At 41.2% G+C, this 23434-nt stretch overlaps 1 protein-coding gene across 1 annotated transcript; it reads right to left on the bottom strand.

Annotated features, from left to right (window-relative positions):
* Nucleotides 1-1548: 1548 nt before the first annotated feature.
* On the bottom strand, nt 1549-23434 carry gpt2 (glutamic pyruvate transaminase (alanine aminotransferase) 2). The gene is made up of 11 exons (XM_072671403.1): nt 22933-23434; nt 18430-18519; nt 13955-14063; nt 13374-13507; nt 11664-11907; nt 10367-10446; nt 9013-9149; nt 7353-7527; nt 5477-5632; nt 5261-5373; nt 1549-4200 (listed from the first exon to the last, which is right to left on the bottom strand). The coding sequence occupies exons 1-11, from the start codon at nt 23368-23370 to the stop codon at nt 4077-4079; spliced, it is 1800 nt and encodes a 599-aa protein (XP_072527504.1). The 5' UTR covers nt 23371-23434; the 3' UTR covers nt 1549-4076.

Raw genomic sequence — 23434 nt, 5'->3', positions numbered from 1 at the left:
TTACTTTTATTGTTTGGCAAAAAACAACTTCTATGTACATGCAATGGTTTAGGTTGGGCCTAATGTCATTTATTTTAATTGTGGCCCAATAAAAAAGATCTGATCTCCATCTCAACCATTTGCAGATAAAGTTGGACACCCCTGCTTTTCTCTGTCTTTGCATTTCTGCCTCTTTACAATCTGCTAATAGTTTTTAACTTAAACCACAAACATGACTTACAGATTGTAGCTCCTTTAAACTGAGGCGCACACACCCCTTATATAATCTCCATAACCAGGGCCGGCCCAAACCTTTATGGGGCACTGAGCAGATTTTCATTTGGGGCCCCCTCATACCACCACTATGCCTCATCACTCCATAGGCCACAGTGTGTGTGTGAGGGACCCACTAGCATTAGCAGTATTTGTAAAATGTTCTAATGACTTATTTGCACATTTTTAAGTACAGAGTGGTGTATCTGTGTGACATATTAATTTTAACTATTAAAAAATATCATCATCAGTTAAATACTTTCATTTCTTTCATTTTTAAAGTTTTGAACAGATGTGCAAACAGGAACGGGAGCTGACGGGCCCTTACCAACCTCCCGAGCGGCACATATCTAGTGTTGGTGTGCCAACTATGAAATTAAATTAATAATTAAAAATCACTTTACTTTGTGTATTTTTTTAAATTATTAAATAATATTTATATTATTCATATTTTTATCATGATCTTGGTGCTCCTGGGGGCCCCCTGGTGACGTTGGGGCCCTAAGCAGTGGCATAATTCTAGTATGTCTTGGGCCGGCTCTGTCCATAACAGTCTCACTGATGCTCTTGTGAGGCTGAATGCAATAAACTCAGCCCAACAGCAATGTTCCAACATCTAGTGTAGAGTGCAAAGCCTTTTACAGACCCCTGTAAGAAGAAGAGTGGAGGGTCTAGCAGCAGGTCAGAGGTCCACTAGGACCCTAAGAAGCTCAAATAAATGAATATTATGTAAATATACACCAATTAGCCAGAACATTAGTACCGACAGGAGAAGAAACTGTGATGTTCTAGATAAACAACTGGGTCAGAACATCTTCAGAACATCAGGCAGGTCTTGTGGGGTGTTCCTGGTATGCAGCGGTCAGCACCTACCAAAAGAGTGCTCCAATTTGAGGATCATGGGCACCTGAGGCTCACTGATGCTCATGGATGCCCCGCCCACCCCACAACTTACAGGACTTAAAGGAGGACCTGTTGCTGATGTTAGTCTTGGGGCCAGACACACAGCAGGACCCCTTCAGAGACCCCTCAACGGCTCAGACCTGTCTGGGAGATCTACTCAGTATAAGACTGATCGGTGTGTGTACTAAATTGACAAAAGTATTGGGACACCTGCTCATTCAGTGTTGATCCTACTTTTGTTGGAGTAACCGTCTCTACCGTCCAGGGAGGAAGACTTTCTACTAGATATTGGAGGAGCACTGCTGTGAGAATTTGATTGTATTCGGCAACAAGAGCAGCGTTAGTGAGGTCAGGATGTTGGATGAAATCATGAAAAGATACAGTTGATTTTTTTTTTTGCAAATTCATTCAGTTTATTGTTCTTTAAAAAACAAAATCTCGCTGTAAACAGAAGACAGATGAGAAAAGTAACAAAAAAACCCAAACATTTGGCACAAATACAGCGAATAAAGGGGGAAGCAAGTCATTTCATAGCCCCCCATTCATGAATGACCTCTCTGATACTCGACATCAGAAATGCTGAAATTAAAAACCCTCCCATTTAAAGTAACGACTCTTGTGCGTTTAAAGCTCGACAGATTGCTGCGGAATCCCAATCGTCCTCCGAATGAGGAGGACTGGAGCTCCAATTATTAATATTTATGTACAATTAAATTAATAATTAAAGGCAGTTAATGAGCATTATAACCAGCTTCACTGCTGGGCCACATCAGCAAGCCTGGTGAAGCTACTGCTGTAAAACAACAGCTGTACTGACCGCAGTTCAAAACCATGCATCTCCATCTTCTATATGATATGAGTAGCAGCTGCTACTGCTTTTTTATTATTATTATTTATTTTTATTTTTTAACACTGTGGGAAACAAGCAGACCAACAGAAATGGTCCGGTGTTACGTTATATGATATTTTAGTAAATGAATATCCATAAAAGTCAAGAATGCTTCGTCCATCTCCTGTGAAGGTATCGCACGAGATACGTGGTTTTCTCTAATTGTTAGTAAAGCTAATCAGGCTCCTACAGCAGTGGTTCTCAACCCTGGTACTGGAGAACCACCACGGTCCTGCTCGCTGGTGCACACTCTCTGCTCCAGCTCATAGCTTAGGGGTTCTGGGAGCACAGGAAGGTCTGCGGTGAGCAGGACAGAGGTTCTGCCGGACCACGGCTGAGAATCCTCACCCTGCTCTCTCTTAGAAAAACAAGGTGCTCCAAAGCTTTATTTATTTAAGTGATGCCATAGAAGAACCACGGATGTAACAGATGTGAGAAAAGGGTAAAAAGGTTCTTCACATCTTCTATCTAGAACCAAAAGTGGTTCTTCTATGGCACAGCCTTAAGAACCCTTGGTAGCACCTTTATTATTAGTAGTAGTAAGAGAGTACAGTAAGAATTAGAGGTGTAGCGGTACGTGTAATCGTATAACTGTCCCGGTACGGACGACAGGGTTTGGTATACAGGACAGGTGGTGAGCTGTGGACGAAGAACATGCTGTAAACAGTCCTGGGACTGTGGGAACTGTAGTGGATTTAGGAGTATCGCTATGGAAACTGTAGTCTAGTCTCTCTAGCCCCTCCCATCTTCCTATCACTTTCTTTATTTGTTATCTCACTGTACTGACATACACATGTGTTTCCGATATTCTGGCCCCCTTTCATCTGTGTCGTTGGACAGATGTAGGCTGTGTTTGTTGTTGTTGTTGTTTATTTTGCCTTAAGGGGGCACTATAACACACATAGGTGGAAAAACTGACTAGCACAAATGTCTTTTCCATATAAATGATAGGAAATCTAGAAGTCTTATGTCTCATCAATTCAGGAAGGGATTTTGTAGATTTTGTGATGATTTCGCTGACTGAACCGAACCGTGAGGTCCAAACCTCAGTGTAAACTGGGCCGTGACTGTTTCTTGTGTACCGTTACACTCCTAGTAATCAGGGAGGCAAGACTGCAAAGAAGACTGGCCTTCATTAGCTTACTAACCTCCTAACAAAACTAACAAACAAAAAATAACGCTACTCAGCACCCGATGTTTAAAACAGGCCTCTAGATAAAACGCTTTTCATCGTAGTGAAAAGCCTCTGAATTTACAGTAAAATAGTCCCAACGTAATGCGAACAGGCAAATTCTCTGGGAAGTGCAAAATATTAAAGTAGTAACAGTTCATGTAACCATAAAAGTTGCAGAAAAAAAAGCAAAGAAAAGAAAGCGTACTGATATGATCCACTGGAGGTCGTATTTACAGACGGGTTCGTGAATGGGCCCTTTGTAGGCACTCTTAAAGGGTGCTAGAAAGGGAAAGCGATGCTATCATGTGTGGGGTCAGAAGAGACGTGAGAGTCAAGAACCTTTAAACAACAAAAATAAAATAATGGTGGTATAGGAGCTTTTCATTGCCTTATTTAGACCTATAGAGGTTCTTCACTCCTCTGATGTTGTTACTAATGAAGCTAAAAACGGTTCCCCCATTGAAATCACTCAAAGCACCTATTCAGTGTATGATGACGGGCTTCACCAGAAGATGCCTGAAGAGTGTGTGAGCAGCCCACACTGAACGACTGGAAAGCAGTGACTAAGCAGAACGCACCGAGCACCGAGAACGTCCCGCCCCGAGCTCTTGCACATTCATGCTTTAGTGTTTCAACAGAACCCGACCCCATCCCTCTTCGGCTTTCCCTTTAGAACGACACAAAGGCACGAACAGACCAGCTCCAGAGATCACTGAACAAAAAAAACAGTCCCTTCAAAACGCTTTCTCGCTCCATCGTACTCCTAACTGAGGTTAAAAACAAACAAGCTACTTAACACTACTCTAGTAGCGGCGGTTAGTGTGTTAAGTGAACCCTAGCGCACCCCGTCCCGTCTCTTCAGGCTTGCACTCGGCACTGAGGCTCCTCCAGGGTGGAATACTCCTTCAGGAACTTGATGTGGAAATCTCGCACTTTCTCCAGCAGCACCTTCAGCTTGTCTGGAGATGGTAGGATGGTCATCCTGAGATAAAACACACACACACACACACACACACACACACACACACACACACACACACACACACACAATCGTTATGCTGGTATTGGTGTCTCTGTATCGTATTCAATAGCTTTAGCTATTTTTAAGCCTCTAAGGACTGCAGCACAGTGCTGACAGCTCAAATGACACACATTTAGAGGATAAAGCCTCATATCGGAGAGCGATAAATCAAATGAATGATATTAGGATATTATACCTTCATCTAAAAAGCATTACAGGTCCAATATACGCACCTAAGATACCATATGAAAGCTTAGAATCTCTGCTTTTCATTGATTTAATTTTATCTTTATTGCAGAAAATATACATTTCAGTCGCAAAATACCTTTGGAAAACTTGTTTAAAAAAATAAAAACTATTTATTAAAAATCGTTAGGTACAGTATGCATATTCTTATTTTTCATGAAGACATTTTAGCCAATGTAAATTACTTATCATAGTGAAAAGCCTTTGAATTTACAGTAATAGTCCCAAGATAATGCTAATGAGCAAATCCTCTGGGAAGTGCAAAATATCAAAGTAGTAACAGTTAATGTAACCATTACTAATGTAAATGTAATAAAAATCTGGAGCAGATAAGAAAAATAAGAGTGATGCCATCATGTGTGGGTTCATAAGAGATGTGAGAGTCCAGAACCTTTAAAGAAAATGGTATAGGACCTTTGTTTTGTCTTCTTTAGATCTATAAACGGCTCTTCACTCCTCTTATGTTTGTTCTTATGGAGCTAAAAACGGTTCCCCCATGGAATCACTCAAAGCACCTATTAATTCTGAAGAGTGTATGATGATGGGCTTCACATGCTTGTGTGTGTGTGAGACATTTAGGCTATTAATAAGAGTTGATCTGCTTCTGTTGGAGTAACTGTCTCTACTGTCCAGAGAAGGCGGCTTTCTACTAGATTTTGGAGGAGGAGCATTGCTGTGAGGATATCTGCTCTGGATATCTGCATCAGCTCACTATTCCCATATCAGCGCATCCCTACTACTGGAGTCCACTGGTACAGCGGGAGGCTAAACGCACCTAAAATGGTAGGTTCCCTCCCTCTGTCCGAAGCCACTGCCCGGAACCACGCAGATGCCGGTCTCCTCCAGGAGTCTGAGGCAGTACAGCATGTCCGGCTGCATTCCCAGGGCCTGCACAGAGCCATCAGAGCGGCCTCAGCACATCACACAGCACACAGTCGATGAGCAGACCCTTAGTCAGCGACGCTGTCTTGTTCAAACTGCTGAGACGTACCTTGGCCTCCTCCACTGCTCTGGGAGGGATGAAAATCTGCGGGAAGGCGTACATGGCTCCCTGCACAGGATTGCACTTGATTCCAGGCACAGCACTGAGGATCTGCTCCGTTAGCTTAGCTTTATCTGCCAGGGCACCCAGGACTGAGGCCTTCTCCTACAAAGTCACAGAATCACACACACACACACACACACACACACACACACACACACACACACACACACACACACACACACACACGACATCAGCACACTGCACTTCATCACATTTCATATAAAGGGTTTAAATCCCACACTGTTTATTATTTAGGCCCACTGTGTAATCATGTCCGTGGGTCTCTGCACCCAAAAACATGAATTTACAGCCACTCTTGATCCCTTGTGTAACACTGTGGCTTTAAGACTGATATATGTAAATGAACTCTTTTCTGATTGGCTGCCCTGCCCTGCCTCATTCAGAAAAGCAGTCCAGGCTGAAAAACTCTCTAATATCTCATAACCTCAGTCTGGATGGGCAGGACTAACCTTTGTAGACTGAATAGGCGGAGCTAAAATATGCAAATATGTTGGTTTTTGTCACAAACAAACACAATACATTTTTAAAAGTCATTTTTTGGAGCCTGATTTTCAGATTTGTACTGTATGATCTGGGCTGAGTGAATCATACTGTTTAAAACTTTAATATTTCATATTTACTAAACTTTAATATTTTTAAACAGTAGGTTAGTAAGTAAGGTTTCCCAGGTTTTGGGCCCTTTAAAGGAAAGCTTTGGGCCAGTTTAGAAAGACACTGCCTTCTTTTAAAGTACTTTTTAAGTTGGCATATTTTGCAACACTCAGATTTATGATCATTAAAATAGGAGAAGCAGATTTTGCCTAAATAATGTTTTAGGCAAGTTTATTCCCCCAAACTACTGTTAAAAAGTACAGAGTTGAACTTGTTTGGCCCAAATGAGGTTTTAATAAGTGTTAAATTCCCAAGAGAGAGATACTATGGGTGGCCTTTAGCACTGTCGCCGCTCACTGGGGGTCTTAGTTTTTCATGTCTTCTTATGTCTTATGATTTTTTTTTTTGTATTTTTACTAATAACAGAGTTGGTAAAGCTGCTTTGTGGCAACACCAGCTGTAAAAAGCTACACAAATAAATGTGATTTAATTTGATATGATTATTTTCACCCCCATGATTTTGATATTCTCTAAACAACAACAAAAGCTTTAATAGGAGACTGCAAATCAAAAAAGAAAATGAGATAGCAATAGCATTTGTTTTATAAACATGTGGAAAAACACCCACAGTGCAACCACGCAAAGCGTCTTCCTAATTCGGGGGAATTTGGAGTAGCTACACAAACACAAAAAGCACACAATCAACAAAACATCCAGTTCTACTTTCTGAAAGTTCCAGTTCCTGGAAATAAGTGTTTTCCCATTTGGTTTGGGGTTATACACCGCTGTGCTGTTTTAGACTAGCGGTGGCACAATTCCGCTGTCAGATACTGATGGGGAAATCTTCAGTATCGGCCAATAATAAACTACCAACCTTCAAAACCGGCTGTTTTTAACTAAATACTTCACTTAAGATGAGCATCTGGACTGTAGTACAGCATGTTGAGAAATGCACAACCACCAGTGTGAGTGAGAGGCAGGTACAGCAGGTAGAGCACGTAGAGCTCTGGGATATTGATGACAGGGTTGTGGGTTCGAGACCTGGGCTCGGCAAGCTGCCACTGTTAATGGCTGCCTACCACTCCGTGCATGTGTGGACACTCACTAGGTCACGGTGTGTGTGTGTTCACTGCACGGATGGGTTAAAGGTGGAGGCCAAATTCCATCTGTGGCCAAAACTAATGGTAAATATTGGCGTCTTGTCACCGACCTTGTGGAACTGCGTGAAAGAAGGTTCGTCCGGCTGTGGAGGATTCACAACCACGTCCATTGCAGCCTGGCCGGCCACCGGCGGGCACAGTCTGACCGACAGCAGCTTCACCAGCTGGGCATTAACCTCCGGGTCCAGGTTCACAACCTCCATAAAGCCTCCTCTGAAGCCACACCTGTAAAAGTACAGGAGAACATTCAGCCCCATCATCTAATACTCTCACTGACGAGCTGATTCTTGCTGAGTCTAGCTGAGTCTGCTATCTGACTCAAGCCTAAATAATAGGCCTAGTGCATGCCCCCCCCTTTAAGAATACTGGCCTGTTACTTTTTGCCTCCTAAAAATACAAATATATTTATTTATATATTTATTTATATAGATTTACCCATAACACTCATCCTTGGAGAAATTCAGATATTGTATTTCTCATTAATCAAAATGTGGCTAAAATCAAAGTCACATGACCAACAGCAGCCTAGACAGTTCGGGCTGCTACTTCCAATTAAATAAAATTAAATAAATTAAATAAATAAATAAATAAACCACATCTGAGCGACAGAAACACGCTGCTGAGTGGAGTCCCTTCTATAAGAGCACTTTAATAAGAGTTTTTTTTTCAGTGGCAGTAAAAATCTGCAAACGCTGAATAAAGGAGTGACTCTGAACGGGAGTAAGGGGATCCTGTTTTTCTGACCGGGAACTGGCCAGTAGGTGGACTAGGGTCATGTTTTTCCAGCTCGTCAGCATTTTTTCACAGGAATCTCTCTTGGCATTCTCTCGCCTGCACATGTAAACTTGAGCTGGGCCAAATATTTCAGCAGATCCCAGCTGGCTTTCAGGCTTCCTCATGCAGATTTCCTAGAAAAGCTGTATGTTGCTGTACCAGTTTTTTTTTTGCCGTCTTTATAAAAACAAAAAACTCCAGCTTTTAATATGTATGTATGTTTAGAGGTCCCTTTATTGTCTAAAAGTATTCATAAATCATCTTTTCAAAACCATTTCCAACCTCTATTGATCACTTACAGTTAAACTTGAGCGGTAACTTACTTTTTCTGGTTACTGTACCTTGTGCAGAGTGATTTCCATAGATAGAGCATGTAGACTGGAAAAACAGGGTTATATATACATATATATAAATATAAATCACTCTGCACAACCAGCTCTTTTGGATGAATTGTTGGCCATGAAGACCAACACATCTTGTCTTATGCAAAAGTTTGGTTTCAGGCCTTAAAACTAATGAAACATTTTTTTAATAGTTTGCAAAACCTTAATCCTAAAGGTCCTGTATCATATTTTATATATGTAAAAATGTTACAGGACCTTTAACTATATCTCTATAAACTAAATAAATGGTTAGGGGTCAGTGAGTTATTGGTTCAGCGTTCAAAAGTTAAGATTTTCCAGAAATGAATCTTAAGAGTAGCTAATATGAATCACTCAGCATTATAAAGCTGCTCTAAATGATATAATTATGAGTGTGAGGAATTCTTCAGTAGGTCATACAGACTCAGGATTTAAGAGATTAATACACGTGTACGAGACGTTGGCTGTTACGCCATCTGAATGTGGGCAGAGAGGAGGGGTCTCTGAAAACTGAGCTGTAGGGTGAGAGGAGGTGAAGATGCAGAGCTATGCTGAATCAGGCAGCCGTACTTACTCTCCTGTGTAACCTTTGGAAGTGGAGTGGAAAGAGGCCAGCTCAACGCTGTTAAAGTACTCAGGCCCCATCTCGTACAGAACCTTCTTGAAGGAGTGGAACTGGCAGTCTGGAGCGTAGACGTTCTCCTGATACACCTGCAGGTTATAGGATAATCAGTATTAATGCACACTCTATAGAGTTACCTCAGTACCTCAGTTACTACTTCAAATAAGCAAAAATAGTCTAAAAGTCAAAAGACATGTGAAGTGTTCGTCCCTATTAATCATAGCTTAACTACCTAAAATATCACAATATACCATTATCTGTAGTAAAACATCAATGTTTGAATGGACATTTAATAGACAAATGAAATCAAATGAAATACACCATATGGACAAAAGTAATGGGACACCTGCACATCACACCTACAGGAGCTTGTAAGACATCCCATTCTAAACCCATAGGCATTAATAAAATATGGAGCTGGTCCCCCTTTGCTCTAAGCTCTACCAGCAGCAGCAGCAGGTCTGGAGCTCTGCTGCAGTTACTGAGTCAGTTGGAGGCTTTTCTGCACTCTGCTCTGAGCTCAGCACTCGGCCCTAACCCCGCTCTGTAGCTTTACGTGGTCTGACAGACACTCGGTGGCTGAGCTGCTCTCTGTGAGCTGTTCCTCCTAAACTCTTCCACTGTTCAATAATAACACCACTCACAGCTGATGGAGGAAGATCTAGGAGGGAGGAAATGTCACCAGCTGACCACGCTGGAATCCAGTGAGTTCTCAGGAACCACCCAGTCTTTCAGATGGCATGGCTAGGGGCTTGGGGCTAGGGGATTTTATACACCTGGGGCAATAGGACTGAATCAAACACCTACATTTAGTGATCACGAGGTGTGTCCCAATACTTTTGTCCATATAGTGTACGGTAAAATATAATATATATATATATATATATATATATATATATATATATATATATATATATATATATATATATATATATATATATAGCAGCTGGTGAAATAAATAAAACTGAGAAAATTACACATTTATTGAGTACTGAAACCTATTATAGGGTCACAACTACTAGTGTGTACAGCTGTTCAGCACCCAGCAGACTCCTTTCTCCACATAGCTAAAACAGAGTGTTGCGCAATCAGCCGGAGACCAGTGAGCTCCCAGCTGTCCAAGCCTTTAGCCTGGAGAAGAGCTTTTTTTCCAGGCCTTATACAAACATCATTTATCTCAGAGTGTCGAGCTTAAAAGGTTTGCAGTGAGACGCGAGGAAGCAAAGGAGCGAGCTCCTGGTTACTGGCAACACAGGCCATCTTTTCTTCCTGGTCACCAAACGTGGACCTGAGTAATGGAAATTACCTCATCAGCCATGACAAACAGGTTCTCCTCATAGGCGAAATGCAGGACGTCTTCAATGCACTTCTTGCTCTGGACCTGACCTATTGGGTGTACATCAGGAGAAACATAGCATTCAGTACACACTTCAGTACACACAACGTTCTTCAGTAAACGCTTCTCTGTAGAACCAGGAGAACTCCAAAGAACCCATTCAGTGCTTAAACGGCCCTTTTCTGTGATGGGAAATGTGTGTGTGTGTGTATGTGTTTGTGTATGTATATATATATATATATATATATATATATATATATATATATATATATATATATATATATATAGTTACTAAAACATGACTAATTATGAGTATACACCGATCAGCCATAACATTAGCACCAATACTGAGTGGGTCCCCCTTTGTGTCACCAAAACAGATCTGTACCAACCGGTCCACCAACTGTCCTTCCATGGAGCTCTTTGGGACCACTGCATACCAGGAACACCCCACAAGACCTGCCTAATGTTCTGGAGATGTTCTGATTCTTACACTTGCTCACCTTTACTGCTTCAACACCTTCATCACCTTAAAGATCTGACTCACTGTTCACCTGCTGCCTAATCTAGTAGATCCACTCCTTGACAGGAGCCTCTGTAGATACAGACAACCAACGTTTTTCCCTTCAGCTGTCAGCGGTGTTAATGTTATGGCTGATCGGTGTATAAGCGTGTATAAATCATCAGGGAAAAGATCGACTCAGCCGAAGCGGAGCCTGAAGGTACGCTGCAGAGGTATTGCGGATAACTAAGCCCTGAACTACTTTCCCCAGCAGCTTGTGGCAGCTTTGCTATTCCTAAAATAACTCTGTAGTCATGTTACTTTTGGCCCTGAATAGCTTTTAAAGTTAGGCTGTTTCTACACTTCAGAGCTTTCCAAGCCGGTCTGTAGAGACCACCACACAGCCCACAGGTTTGTTCTGTTCCAACCTGAGCCACTTAAACCAAGGTAGCAGAAAGGCCTGTCTGAATAGAACCTAAAAACTGAATACTGGCCAAATTTAAGGCAAAAAGGCAGATTTGAATGTAGAAAATATCCATTAGGATTTTTAACATGACTTCTGCAGGCACCTCTAGCATGATTTCGCTCTGCTGGTCAAACACAATTACTACCAAATACACAGACAAGCACAAAAAAAGGTGAACATCTTCAAATTATTCTTTAAAATGTTGCTATTTAAACATTTCATTTTATATTCAGTAAGCAATAATTACTTTTAACCTTATTTCATTCTAAAAAAAAACAACAACAAAAAAAAAACACCACCTGTGGGGTTTCCAGGGTTGATGATGCAGAGGACCCTGGGCTGGCAGTGCTCCTTGGCAGCCTGGTAGGCTCTGTGAAGCTCATGCACGTCCAAGGCCCAGCAGTTGTCCTCGTCCAGGTAGTAGTTGACCTGCACTGCCTGCATCTCTGCGATGGCTGCGGAGTAGAGCGGATACTGAGGGATGGGGATCATCACACCGGTGCGGGCGCGACCTTTACCAGACACCAGGAGCCGCAGGATACTCTGGGAAACAAATATTAAAACAACACGGTTTTTATGAGGTTCAGAAGCAGCCGCTGAGCTCCGGTCAGTAGAGTACAGCCTAGAGCCGTTAGTCCACCTTTATACACAGCATGTGTCCAACAGCGTCAGAAAACCACATAGGCAAGTGTGCAGTGATGTAGGCATGCAGTTTGCGTAATGCTAATTAGCGATAATTAGACCTCGATTACTTTTTAGCTACATTAGCCTCGTAGCTTTAGCGCAAAACTAAAGAAAACTAACTTCAGACACCAAAAGTATCCTGGCTGATCAGTTAAATCTGGGGAAAGTTTTTCTTTTTGCTATTAAATAAATAAACTATCAATTTAAATGTTTATCTCTCTCTTTCTCTCTCTACTATTATGGAGGCAATGCAAGTGGTGTCAACCTATAGAACTACTTATATAACTCCCTTACCACGACTGACAAGAGGTATTGAGTCCAGTATGAATCTACAATGTGAATATTTTTTTTCTTAACATGATAGTAGAAACTGTAGTTTCCATTTTTAATCCAGTATGAATCTACAATGTGAATATTTTTTTTCTTAACATGATAGTAGAAACTGTAGTTTCCATTTTTAATCCAGTATGAATCTACAATGTGAGTATTTTTTTTAAAGAATTACTGTAATAACAGTGGTCTTAGTTTTTAATCCATTATGAATCTAAAACATGTACACAAATGTATACTCCACCAGTATTAACTGTGGTGTGACTAATCCAGTATGAATCAGCAGTGTGTAACTTCTACAGTATGTCAGTAATAGTTGTTACTGTTGTTATTATTGTAATTTTAATCCAGTTTGAATTTACCTTTTTTAAAGTTTCTTAAGCATGACAGTAATACTAGTAAGGTGATTTTAATCCAGTATGAATCTACAATGAGAGTATTTTTTTCAACATGACCATAATAACTGTAATCAGTTTTGAATCCAGTATGAATCTAAAACGTATACGTTTCATACTCCGACAGTATTAACTGTGGTGTGACTAATCCAGTATGAATCAGTGTGTGTAGTTCTCACAGTGTGGCAGTAATAATGATGGTGTGATTTTAATCCAGTATGAATCTAAAATGTTCTAAATGTTGTTGTTTTTTTTACAGGATGACAAATAATTGTGGAGTGATTTTAATCCAATATGAATCAGCAGTGTGTAGCTTCTACAGTATGTCAGTAATAGTTGTTACTGTTGTTATAATTGTAATTTATCCAGTATGAATCTACTTTCTTTTTTCATAGTAATTGGAGTTTTTTTTTTATTTCAGTAGAAATTTAGACTGAGTAGTTTATTAGGCAGTAATAACAGTAGTGTGATTTTAATACAGTATGAATCTTAAATTTGTGTAGTTTTAATAGGAGGTCATTGCTAACTGTGGTGTGAGTTTTAATCCAGTATGAATATACACAATGTGTGTGTAGTTTTTACAGTATGTCAGTAACCTACCACAATACCATCGCTGGCACCAGTGGTCAGGAAGATATTCTCCCAGTTTGACGGCACTCCCTGGTCCCTCTGTTCGATGTACGCAGCAATGTCTTTCCGGATGCAGTCCACCCCCTGGCTGGCACTGTATGACCCTGAGAGAGGAGGAAGAGGAGTGAGCAGAGGGGGAAATTAAACACTTACTGCTGCAGACGTAAATCTGGCCCTGACAAAAGCTAAAGCTGCAGTTCTATTGTTCGTCCACCTCCTGACCACTGTGTGATCTATGCCATTATGCAGAAGTAGCCCTGTAATCTTGCTGTGTTGCAGCTATGGAGAGAAACAAACGCCTGGCGAGCTTTTTATATGATTTATCTCACAGGGCCAGAAAGCTGGCCTGTATTTTGGCCTACTTTTGTTCAACAGCTGCTAAATTATTGCTTAAGCACGACTTTCGCTATCCTGTAAAGCAGAGATGTGGTACAACGGCAGGCAAATATGAATAACCAGGCTGTGAAGCTTTTAACACTGGTTCACAACATCCTCCCTCACTTGCTTGCTTACTCAGCCTAACACACACAAACACACACACACACACCCACCAAGGCTTTGTCCTCCGCAGCCCTGCAGGATACGCCGTGCTCTCCGCTTAGCATCCTCTGGGAAGCTGGGGCTGTCCATGAGTTCAGGGAAGGTGCAGAGAGCCACCACCTGCAGACAGATCCATGGGTACAATTTACATTTACGACATTTAGCTGAGCCTCTTATCCAGAGCTTTCACAGGTAGGAGAATGCAGAGTTAGGAGTCTAGCATAAGGACTCTTATAGGTGTGGTGTGGTAGAGTTGCCGGGAATGAAACCTTAGTCTGCCATGGAGAAGGCAATGTTGATACCCACTACACTAACCAACCGACCACTGGTGGCTACCCCCCACCACCCATACCAGACCAGCGGCACACCCTCCTACCACTGCTACCTGTTTAATGACCATGTTAAAACCTAAATGGACTCTTAACTATCTGCACTATTAATAATATCACCACTATTAACTATCTGCTGTATCTGCTTTGGTCATTTTTATCAATAATTAATAAATAGTTCTGATCAGAGGAGGACGGGTCAGGTCCCCCTTGTGAGTCTTGGTTCCTCCCAAGGTTTCTTCCTCCAGCTCTGAAGGAGTTTCTCCTTGCCACTGTCGCCGTTGGGGCTCACTGGGGGTCTTTGATCCTTTATGTCTTATGTTATTTCTTTTTTATCTCTGTCTTTTATTAATTACTAATTATGTAAAGCTGCTTTGTGATGAAAACAGTTGTAAAAAGTTACACAAATAAATCAGACTTGACTTGACTAGTGAATAGCTCCCCCATCTGACTCTTATCACACTAATTTGGGCGGGTATGATTAGTATTATATTTGGACAAAAGTATTGGGACATCTCTAAATCACTTGATTCAGACCCACTGCCACTGCCAGGTGTATAAAAACTCTCCTAACACTGCATTAGCCCACCTCTGTAATATGAGTAACCTTGAAAGTCGCTCTGGATAAGAGCATCAGCTAAATGTCATTGGTGTAAATGTAATGTATAATATCAAGCCCCTAGCCATGCAGTCTGCCTTTCCACACATTAGTGAAAGAATGGGTGCTTCTAAAGCACCTCAGTCCAGTACAGTGAGTATCAGAGCACAGCAGAGCCAACAAACACCGCTAACCCCTGTAAACAGTGCAGACCGTATTAAACCACGACCAGTAGGACAGCAGCAACAGTCGGAAAGCTAAAAGACGATCGACGTTCAGCGCCAGGCCCCGAAAACACTGATCGGTCATATTACTGATCTCTACAGTGTGTTCTGAAATGCGACTTCCCGGCACCGAACCTCTGCTTTGAACGTATAATTAATTTCAGAGGAGAACACAGAGGCTCATCTCATCCAGCAACCTCTTTTGTTCTGCTCAGTGAAAGGCTAGATCCACCCTCTACGGCAGCGCTGACCACTCAAACCGAATTACAATGGGTCATCATCCACAGGAATGTGCACTGTCCTCTAAATATCAGTGGTCAACAAAGGCCACGTCATTCTGGCACATATTAGACTGAAACAAGGACACATCAACAGACTGCTCTGTGGGAAGGAAATGGGAATACAGCTCCCTAAAACAGAGCACAGGTGGTTTTACAGTCCCTTGGCCCAAATACCGGTCCAATGCGTATAAACAATACAGCCACACGGTTTAGATACACAGTTCACCACCAGCCTGCACCCTAGAGCTGGGCAATATGATGATATTTTATCGTATCGTGATACATTTTGATATCGTGATAACAGTATATTTTTCTAAGCATATGGAGGAGACTGTTAGTAATAAACACTGATCAGCTGCAGGTTACATTACTAACAGTGTGATTAGACTGAAGGGTTAATTAGATGAAGAGCAGCAGATGTTGAGTATAAACCACTGTATTCAGTACAGGAGAGGATCTGAATAGCAGTTTAGAAGAATCTGTAACTACTGATGTGTTTAGTCTGATTACATGTATCGTGATAAATATTGTGTATCGTGAAAAAAAAAGTCTTTAAATATCGTGATACTGTATTTTTACCATATCGCCCAGCCCTACTGCACACGTTCCTCTTTCTGACTAGTCACTATCGGCATGGTCTCAATTACACCACACTCCCTACATAGAGCACGACTCATAAACCACCACAGGCATTGCTAAACAGGGAGAGAGTTGTCTAATCGACTGCTAAACTGAAATGACTTCAGATCGGACAGATTCTGGACTGTTTGGGTGGAGGCGCTGCTATTTCACAATCTATACAAGGTCTGTGAAGCAGTGACATCACACACACGGGATGCACAGCTCGTTCAATGAAATGTTGTAGTTGCCAGTAGTCACAGCTGGCTGTTAGCATACTGAAATAAATAAATAATAAATAAATAAATAAATAAAAGAAAAATTGAAGCAGAGGGCAAATCGTGTTTGGTTACTAACCTACAAATAATTCACCCAAATACGCATGATGTTCGGTGTGTGTACGAGCCTTCATTTACCTTTGTTTGCTAAAAACATAACAGGAGGGTTGTGTGTAGAGCTGGGCAATATGACAATATGTTATCGTATCGTGATACATTTTGTTATCGTGATACAAAACAACATGCTTTTCTTAGCATATTAAGGACATGGTCAGTGCTTAAAGAACACTGTCCAACTGCACACTTCATTACAAACACTGTCATTTATCTGTTTTAACTGGAAGAAGTGCAGCAGATTTTGAATAAAAATCACTGTACTAAATATGGGAGAGTGTTTGGATGGTAGTTTTTAAAAATCTGTCACTACTGATGTATTTTGTCTGCAGTCGAGGCTATCATGATGTAGATTGTGTATTGAAAAATGTCTTTAAATATCGCAATACAGTGTTTTTTCACCATATCGGCCAGTCCTAGTTGGGTGAGTTGGGATTTTTGAAGCTTTTATTTCCGGGACGAGCAAATAAAGAGAATTTCAGCGGCACATCAATTTCAACTCCATAAAGTAAAATTTTATATATAAAAATATTATATATATATATATATATATATAAATAAGAAAAAATGTAAACAGTGAGAATTTTCCTTTCCTTTCCTGTATAAGGGAAGTCATGTAATATATATATATATATATATATATTACACACACACACACACACATATATATATATATAGAGAGAGAGAGAGAGAAATAAAAACACAGAACACCACCATCGCAGAGTCAGTTTTCCACTTTCTACTTTAAAGCATCTTGAAAACAGATGTTATCGTGTTATTGTGACTGCCCATGTGATCGGAACAGATATATCCCCGTTTAGGACCGTCCGATCACATGGTGTCAACGAACAACAGCCAAAGACCTGAGAGTGGAAACTGAGCTCTGCCAGTAAGCAAAAAGAATTCCCTCCACGCTCTCAGGGTCAAAATATGAACGTGATGTCCCAGCAGATCAAGTCACTCTAGGACACGGCGTACTGCTGACCACAGCCGTGAGACACACTGCAGGTCAACTGTTATTGTGCAACTGGCCTGCAAACAAGCCCTGTAACCAACGGTGTGAATTATGCATGTATTTAATAAATTAAAGAGATTTTTATTCAAACACTAAAAACTACATTTAAATTTGAAATATATATAAGATGAGTAAATTAATTTAAGTATATTTCAATACAATGTCCCTGTTATTTACAGTCTATCATGGAAACCACTGTTGATTTAACAGAACCAGACACAAGTAAAGTAATGGTGGAGCTAGTTGTTCTCACTTTTCTTATCATTTTTGATATTTAAAGTGGTAGAATTAAAAGTCTACATCATACAACAGAACTACAATTCCACACACATACAGAATTTTATGTATATGACTTGCTCAGCTCACATAAACAAAATTCTCCAGTACGACTCTTCCAGTATCTGATGCACCCTTAACAAAATAATTAGAACCCTCCAATCTAAAGAGCCTCGGATTTCACTTGCACATATAAAAAGCTGGGTGTAAACACTTCTACGATTGTAATACTCAAACCACATTGCGAGGTGGTCAGAGACGGAGCTCTTCCACATTTAGTACAGGTGTAAACAGATGCATGTTCTGTGATTGGACTTCGCCAGGCAAGCGGAAATACGTCAGACGTCACCAGTAACGTCACCAGTAATAATTCCTGCTGATCTGGGTTTCTCTCTTCCTCTTGCTGGATCTGAACTCCCTTTATTTTCCCATTAGTTTATTCTCTTGTGTTAAATAATACCTGCCCTTTCAGTGTGGGTGTGTCCACTGCACAAGCCCCGCCCAACGAGAGCCACAGTTATTTTTATCAGCAACATTATTGATAATGTCAATTACTTGTCAGATCAGACACACGTTGGTCTGTAGTAGAACTCAGAAGCTTTAGGTGAGATTCGTAAACTCGTGTTTACGTCCTGACTGGATGTGTGGGCGTGGCGTTACCAGCGTAAACACCCCGAAGGCTCTGTGATGACGTAGTGGGTGGAGGAGTATCATTAGTATCAACACTGTTCAGAGGCTTCACCACACCCATACCTGTCTGAGAAATGTAATTGGCTGTTGTCCCATGGCGTGTGCATCCCCGATGTTGGCTTTGATGACCTCAGTAAACGGCCTTTTACCACCCTGTCGGAGCAGAGAGAGAAATTAATCAACAAACGTGCAATACTGCAATAATTAGTCTGATCCAAAGGGCTGATCCAATCACGGAACCCGATTCTCACACCGCCGGTAATTCTAGGCTTCATAACCCCGGATCAGAGTGACCTACAGACATCATAGCAAACATCAAGACCCCCCCTATCTAACCAGCATGACCCTCGACCGGTCATCATCTCTCAGCGAGTAATCCAGCTCGTCTTCTATATAAGGAGAACAGAGAAGGGAGGGGCTGCTCGCTTCTCTTTAGTCTCACAGAATTTAAGCTTCAGAATAAAAGTCCTGAGCCCAGACAGCACTGAGCCGAGGTCCAGCACAGATATTCATTTTAGTGACCAATAAACAGAAACTGGGTTCATTTGTTATAGTTTGTTTTATGAAGTTAATGAAGTATTGATTACACCAATCCTGATGCCTTAAGTCTCCCCCGCATGGTCAGGTATATTATTAATTATTAACTCAACAGTGGTATTGGATCGGTATCGGCTGATATGCATAGCTCATGTATCGGTATCGGCCTAGACAAAGATGGATCTAATTTAGAGGACTATTCAGACACAGCACATGCAGAGTTTACACACTAATTACGGGCTACACTCAAATCAGAGAGAACCTGTGACTGTAAACACCAGAATCTGACCAGGGCTGACCGTGACAATGCTCAACAGTCAAGGACCCATGAACTGATCCCAAGGACTAATCATATTTTTTATCGTTATCATGAGGAGGTTGTTGAGACCTGCATCGACAGAACAGCTCGAAACCCTGCGCTAGAGCAATTACACTGGCAGGGTCAGAGCATTTGGAGTGTGCCTACACGACACACCTACTTCTCCAACCAATAGCATTTCACCACCCAGTCTTTCCAATCCCCACACTCTAGCTCGCACCGTCTGCGTCTGCTAGCTTCTGCTTTCCCTCCAACTGCCATCTTCAAACGGCTCCTCCACTACTCAGGTCACACAGCCGGTCATAAACATCGTGCTTCTGTCTGGGACAGTCAGGCAGCCCAAACTGGGAGAGGTTTATAAAAAGTGATGAGTGAAAACATCCATTGCAAAAAACCTGTATCTCCAAAATGCCGACTTTACAGGTGGAGGAAAAAACTTTTTAACTTTCAATGGAAGTCAATGTTAAAGATTAGATTTTTTATGCATTTGAGCTATTTCTAAAATTCTAATATGATACAAAACTGTCAAGTTCACATTATGACACAAATAGAAATACAAGGTTTTTGCGTGACAGTGACAAGATGGCTAACAGTTATATATATATAACATATAACAGTTGGTGTGTGTGTGTGTGTGTGCATATATATATATATATATATATATATATATATATATATATATATATATATATTATACACACAGTCCTGACTGTATATAATCTCTTAGGAGAGACAGATCGATCCCCTTAAGCTCTTGTTATTTGGATCGTAAGGAGACCTGCATTTCCAGCCTGTGGTTTCTACAGTGTGGTCTGTTAGGAAAATGGCAGTTCAGGGGAACTGTGGAAGTCACACACATCCCCTAAAAAACTAACTTAAATATGAAAAACATCTTGTTATTTCTTTATAAGATAATATAAGATAAGATAATCCTTTATTAGTCCCACAGTGGGGAAAGTCACAGTGTCACAACAGCAAAGGGATAGTAAGACATTCAGATGCAAAACACAGATACATTACCACTATATACACAATATAAATAATAGAAGTCAAAAGGTCTGAGGAGAAACTATATTATTTACAAAATTATTTACAAACAAATGCAAAAAAGTGTATTTATGTATTTTTGAACCCGATCGCATACATACACACACATAGACAAACTAAAAGATCTTATTTAAAACTAGAAACTAAACTAAAACTATTATTTTCTGCACCATTCTGGAGCATTTGTATTTCTCCACTCTTTTATGAAATATTGACACAATAAAAAAAAACTGCCTGATCATCTTCATATCATTTATCACAAATTGAATATTGGTACAAAATGAGAAGTACTTATATAACTTATATAGTTTGTACATGTGTATTTATAATATATATATATATATATATATACACACACACACACATTTACTTAGTTTTACTACATGCATTTTATTGTTTTACTATATAAACACACACACACTGTTCTGTCTGTAAATTATATCATATGTAAGAGAGATCAGCCCACCCAACATCTTGTTATCTTATTATTTTATATCATATCATATCACAAATGGAATATTGCCAAAAAAGAAAAAAGTCATTGTGTTTGCTTTTATGTCATTTCACCAGAAGTGACAACAACAACAACAACAACAACAAAAAACTCTACATACATACACACACACACACACACACACACACACACACACACACACACACACACACACACAGTGCTGTTTGTTGTGCAGTTTCTATGGCTGTCTATAATCTCTTATGTGAGGCAGATCGGTCCTGTCTCCTAAGCTCTAGTTATTTTGATACCACATGTAAAAATACCACAGTGTGAAGGACACCTGTGCACTGATCACGGCCTCAAAGCCTTTCAGACCAGTACTTTACTTTACTGTGCTGTGCTGCACACTGTGGGAGACACCGCTTCATTACTGTCAGCTTCATGGATTTCACAGACCTAAATCAGCAGGTCTCCAACATGGTGATCTTCTATTCTCACCACAATCACGTCTGTTTGTCCAGCAGAAACTGGTGATGAGAACTGAAACCTGGAGGCTGTGGGTCTTATCTGCTGCGCTGGCTTGTTTTGAAAGTGCTGCTGAATGTAGGTCAGAACATAAGCAATTATTTTCCTGAGCACCGAGTCCACTGTTCCTGTTCTCAGAGTGCCTCTCAGAGCCACGACCAGCTCAGCGCTCCTGAAGCAAGGCCTAATGATCATAAGAAGAAAAAGATGAGCGGCCCTTTGTGAAGTGGCATTAATATCCACGCTCCATCTCCATGCTCATCCAATCACACGTGGACAGTGCGAAGTCCAGGTGCGATCGGGCTCACGTCTCAGAGAAGCACTGTGATCTGACCCTAAACATCAGTGGATGTGAAGGAGCCCTGCCCTGACCATGGTGGAGCTTACCCTCCTGGGTTGAAGGTGGCGTGTCCGAGCAGGAACTCGCTAAACCGTGCAGGACAGGTGGTCCTCCAGGACCGGGGTTTGGAATTACTGCTCTACAACACCTCCTAAAGGGGGTCAGGGACCACATAACTCCACCATAGTCTCCTCTCAGATCTTTCAATAGCTCATGTGATCTAAACCATGCCACAAAATTAGACCACGTGTGTTCACTGCTCACAACATTAGTTGTAGGCTGCTCATGTAAAAAAACCCAGTTAGACAGTCGGCGTGTGTTTAACACTTATAGGTCTTAGTCTAGTTAAGTTTAGCATGACTAAAATGAAAGGCCAGGTTATAAGACTGGGATTAAGCCTAGTTCTGAAGCAACTGACTAAAGACTGAAGAACCCTGATCAATTGCCTGTTTCATTACGATCAGTGTAATTAGACGGGTTTAAGTGTTTGACGTGTTCTCAGTACGGGACACTATTTCAACAGTAGTTTTTAAGAATCTGTGGCTACTGATGCATTTTGTCTGTGATCATGTATCTCATCATTAATATTGTGAAAATATCTTTAAATATCATGACCTAATAATATTTCTTACCATATTGCCCACCCCGGCCCACCTGGCAGAGGAAGGCTATGAAAAGACAGTCAAGCATTTGCAGCTTGTGGTTTCTACAGTGCGGTATGTCAGGCGATGGCAGTTCAAGGGAACTGTGAAAGTGCCCCACACACCTCTACTGTAATATACACACACACATATATACATATATATATATATTTGGTGTGGCGCAACAGATAACATCAGTACCTGCCACTGAGTTACAACACCATGTGGGAGACCTGGGTTCGATTCCCGGTCTGGGTGACTATGCTGCACTACACCAATAAGGGTAAAGGGTAAAGATAAAGAGTAAATAATAGTCCTTGGGTAAGATTCCTAACACTACATTGGCCCTCCTCTGTAATACCAGTAACCTACTTTATACACACAGTCCTGACTGTATATAATCTCTTAAGGGACATATATATGTATATATGTGTGTGTGTGTGTGTTTTTATATATACACATATATGTATATATATATATATATATATATATATATATATATATATATATATGCGCACACACAAACTATATATATTGTTATATATATATATATATATATATATATATATATATACACATACACACACTTTATACACACAGTCCTGACTGTATATAATCTCTTAAGGGACATACATATATATATATATATATATAAATAAAACTGTCACTTTAGGGTTTCTCTATCTATCTGATCTAGCTTTACCTCCTGTAAGCTCTTCTCGATCTCCCCAGCTTTGATCACGATAGGTCCTCTCACCGCGTACTCCACAGCCTTCACCTGCGGGTTCAGGGTCTCCATCGTCAGCGTCTTATCCCTGGCCTTGCCGTTCCCCAGTGCGGCGGCGGCGGCGGCTGCTGCTGCCGGAGCTCCGGCCGCGTTGTAGCGCTTTATCCCGGCCGGCTGAAGCCTCGGGCCCCCTCGGTTCGGCCGCTTGGCAGGAGATGGGGCAGACAGAGCCGGGCACGGATCTAACGCTCCGGCCATCAGGGAGCGAGCGGCGACGGACTGCAGCCTGTGCATGATCGGAGGAGGAACCGCAGGACCACCAGAGCTAGAACCACAACACTGGATACAACCCCGGAGCAGCGGGAGAGAAGAACCCGGGTCAGGCACTGCACAGAAGGCGCCAACACCTCGCATAGGCGCACACACACACACCCACCCGGCTTCACTCTTTCATCAGCCCATGCCTGCGCTGGGGTGT

This window comes from Salminus brasiliensis, chromosome 25 (genome assembly GCF_030463535.1).
Source record: "Salminus brasiliensis chromosome 25, fSalBra1.hap2, whole genome shotgun sequence".
Classification (NCBI taxonomy): Eukaryota; Metazoa; Chordata; class Actinopteri; order Characiformes; family Bryconidae; genus Salminus; species Salminus brasiliensis.
Note: the sequence above shows the minus strand (reverse complement) of the source record. Positions and strands in the feature narration are given on the sequence as shown.

Excerpts from the sequence above, each read along its gene's own strand:
- gpt2 (XM_072671403.1), bottom strand. The coding sequence starts at position 23,370 with ATGCGAGGTGTTGGCGCCTTCTGTGCAGTGCCTGACCCGGGTTCTTCT. Across the intron at positions 18,520-22,932 it reads TCGAGAAGAGCTTACAGGAG|GGTGGTAAAAGGCCGTTTAC; the intron begins GTAAAGCTAGAT and ends CTGCTCCGACAG. Across the intron at positions 14,064-18,429 it reads CAATTACATTTCTCAGACAG|GTGGTGGCTCTCTGCACCTT; the intron begins GTATGGGTGTGG and ends ATCTGTCTGCAG.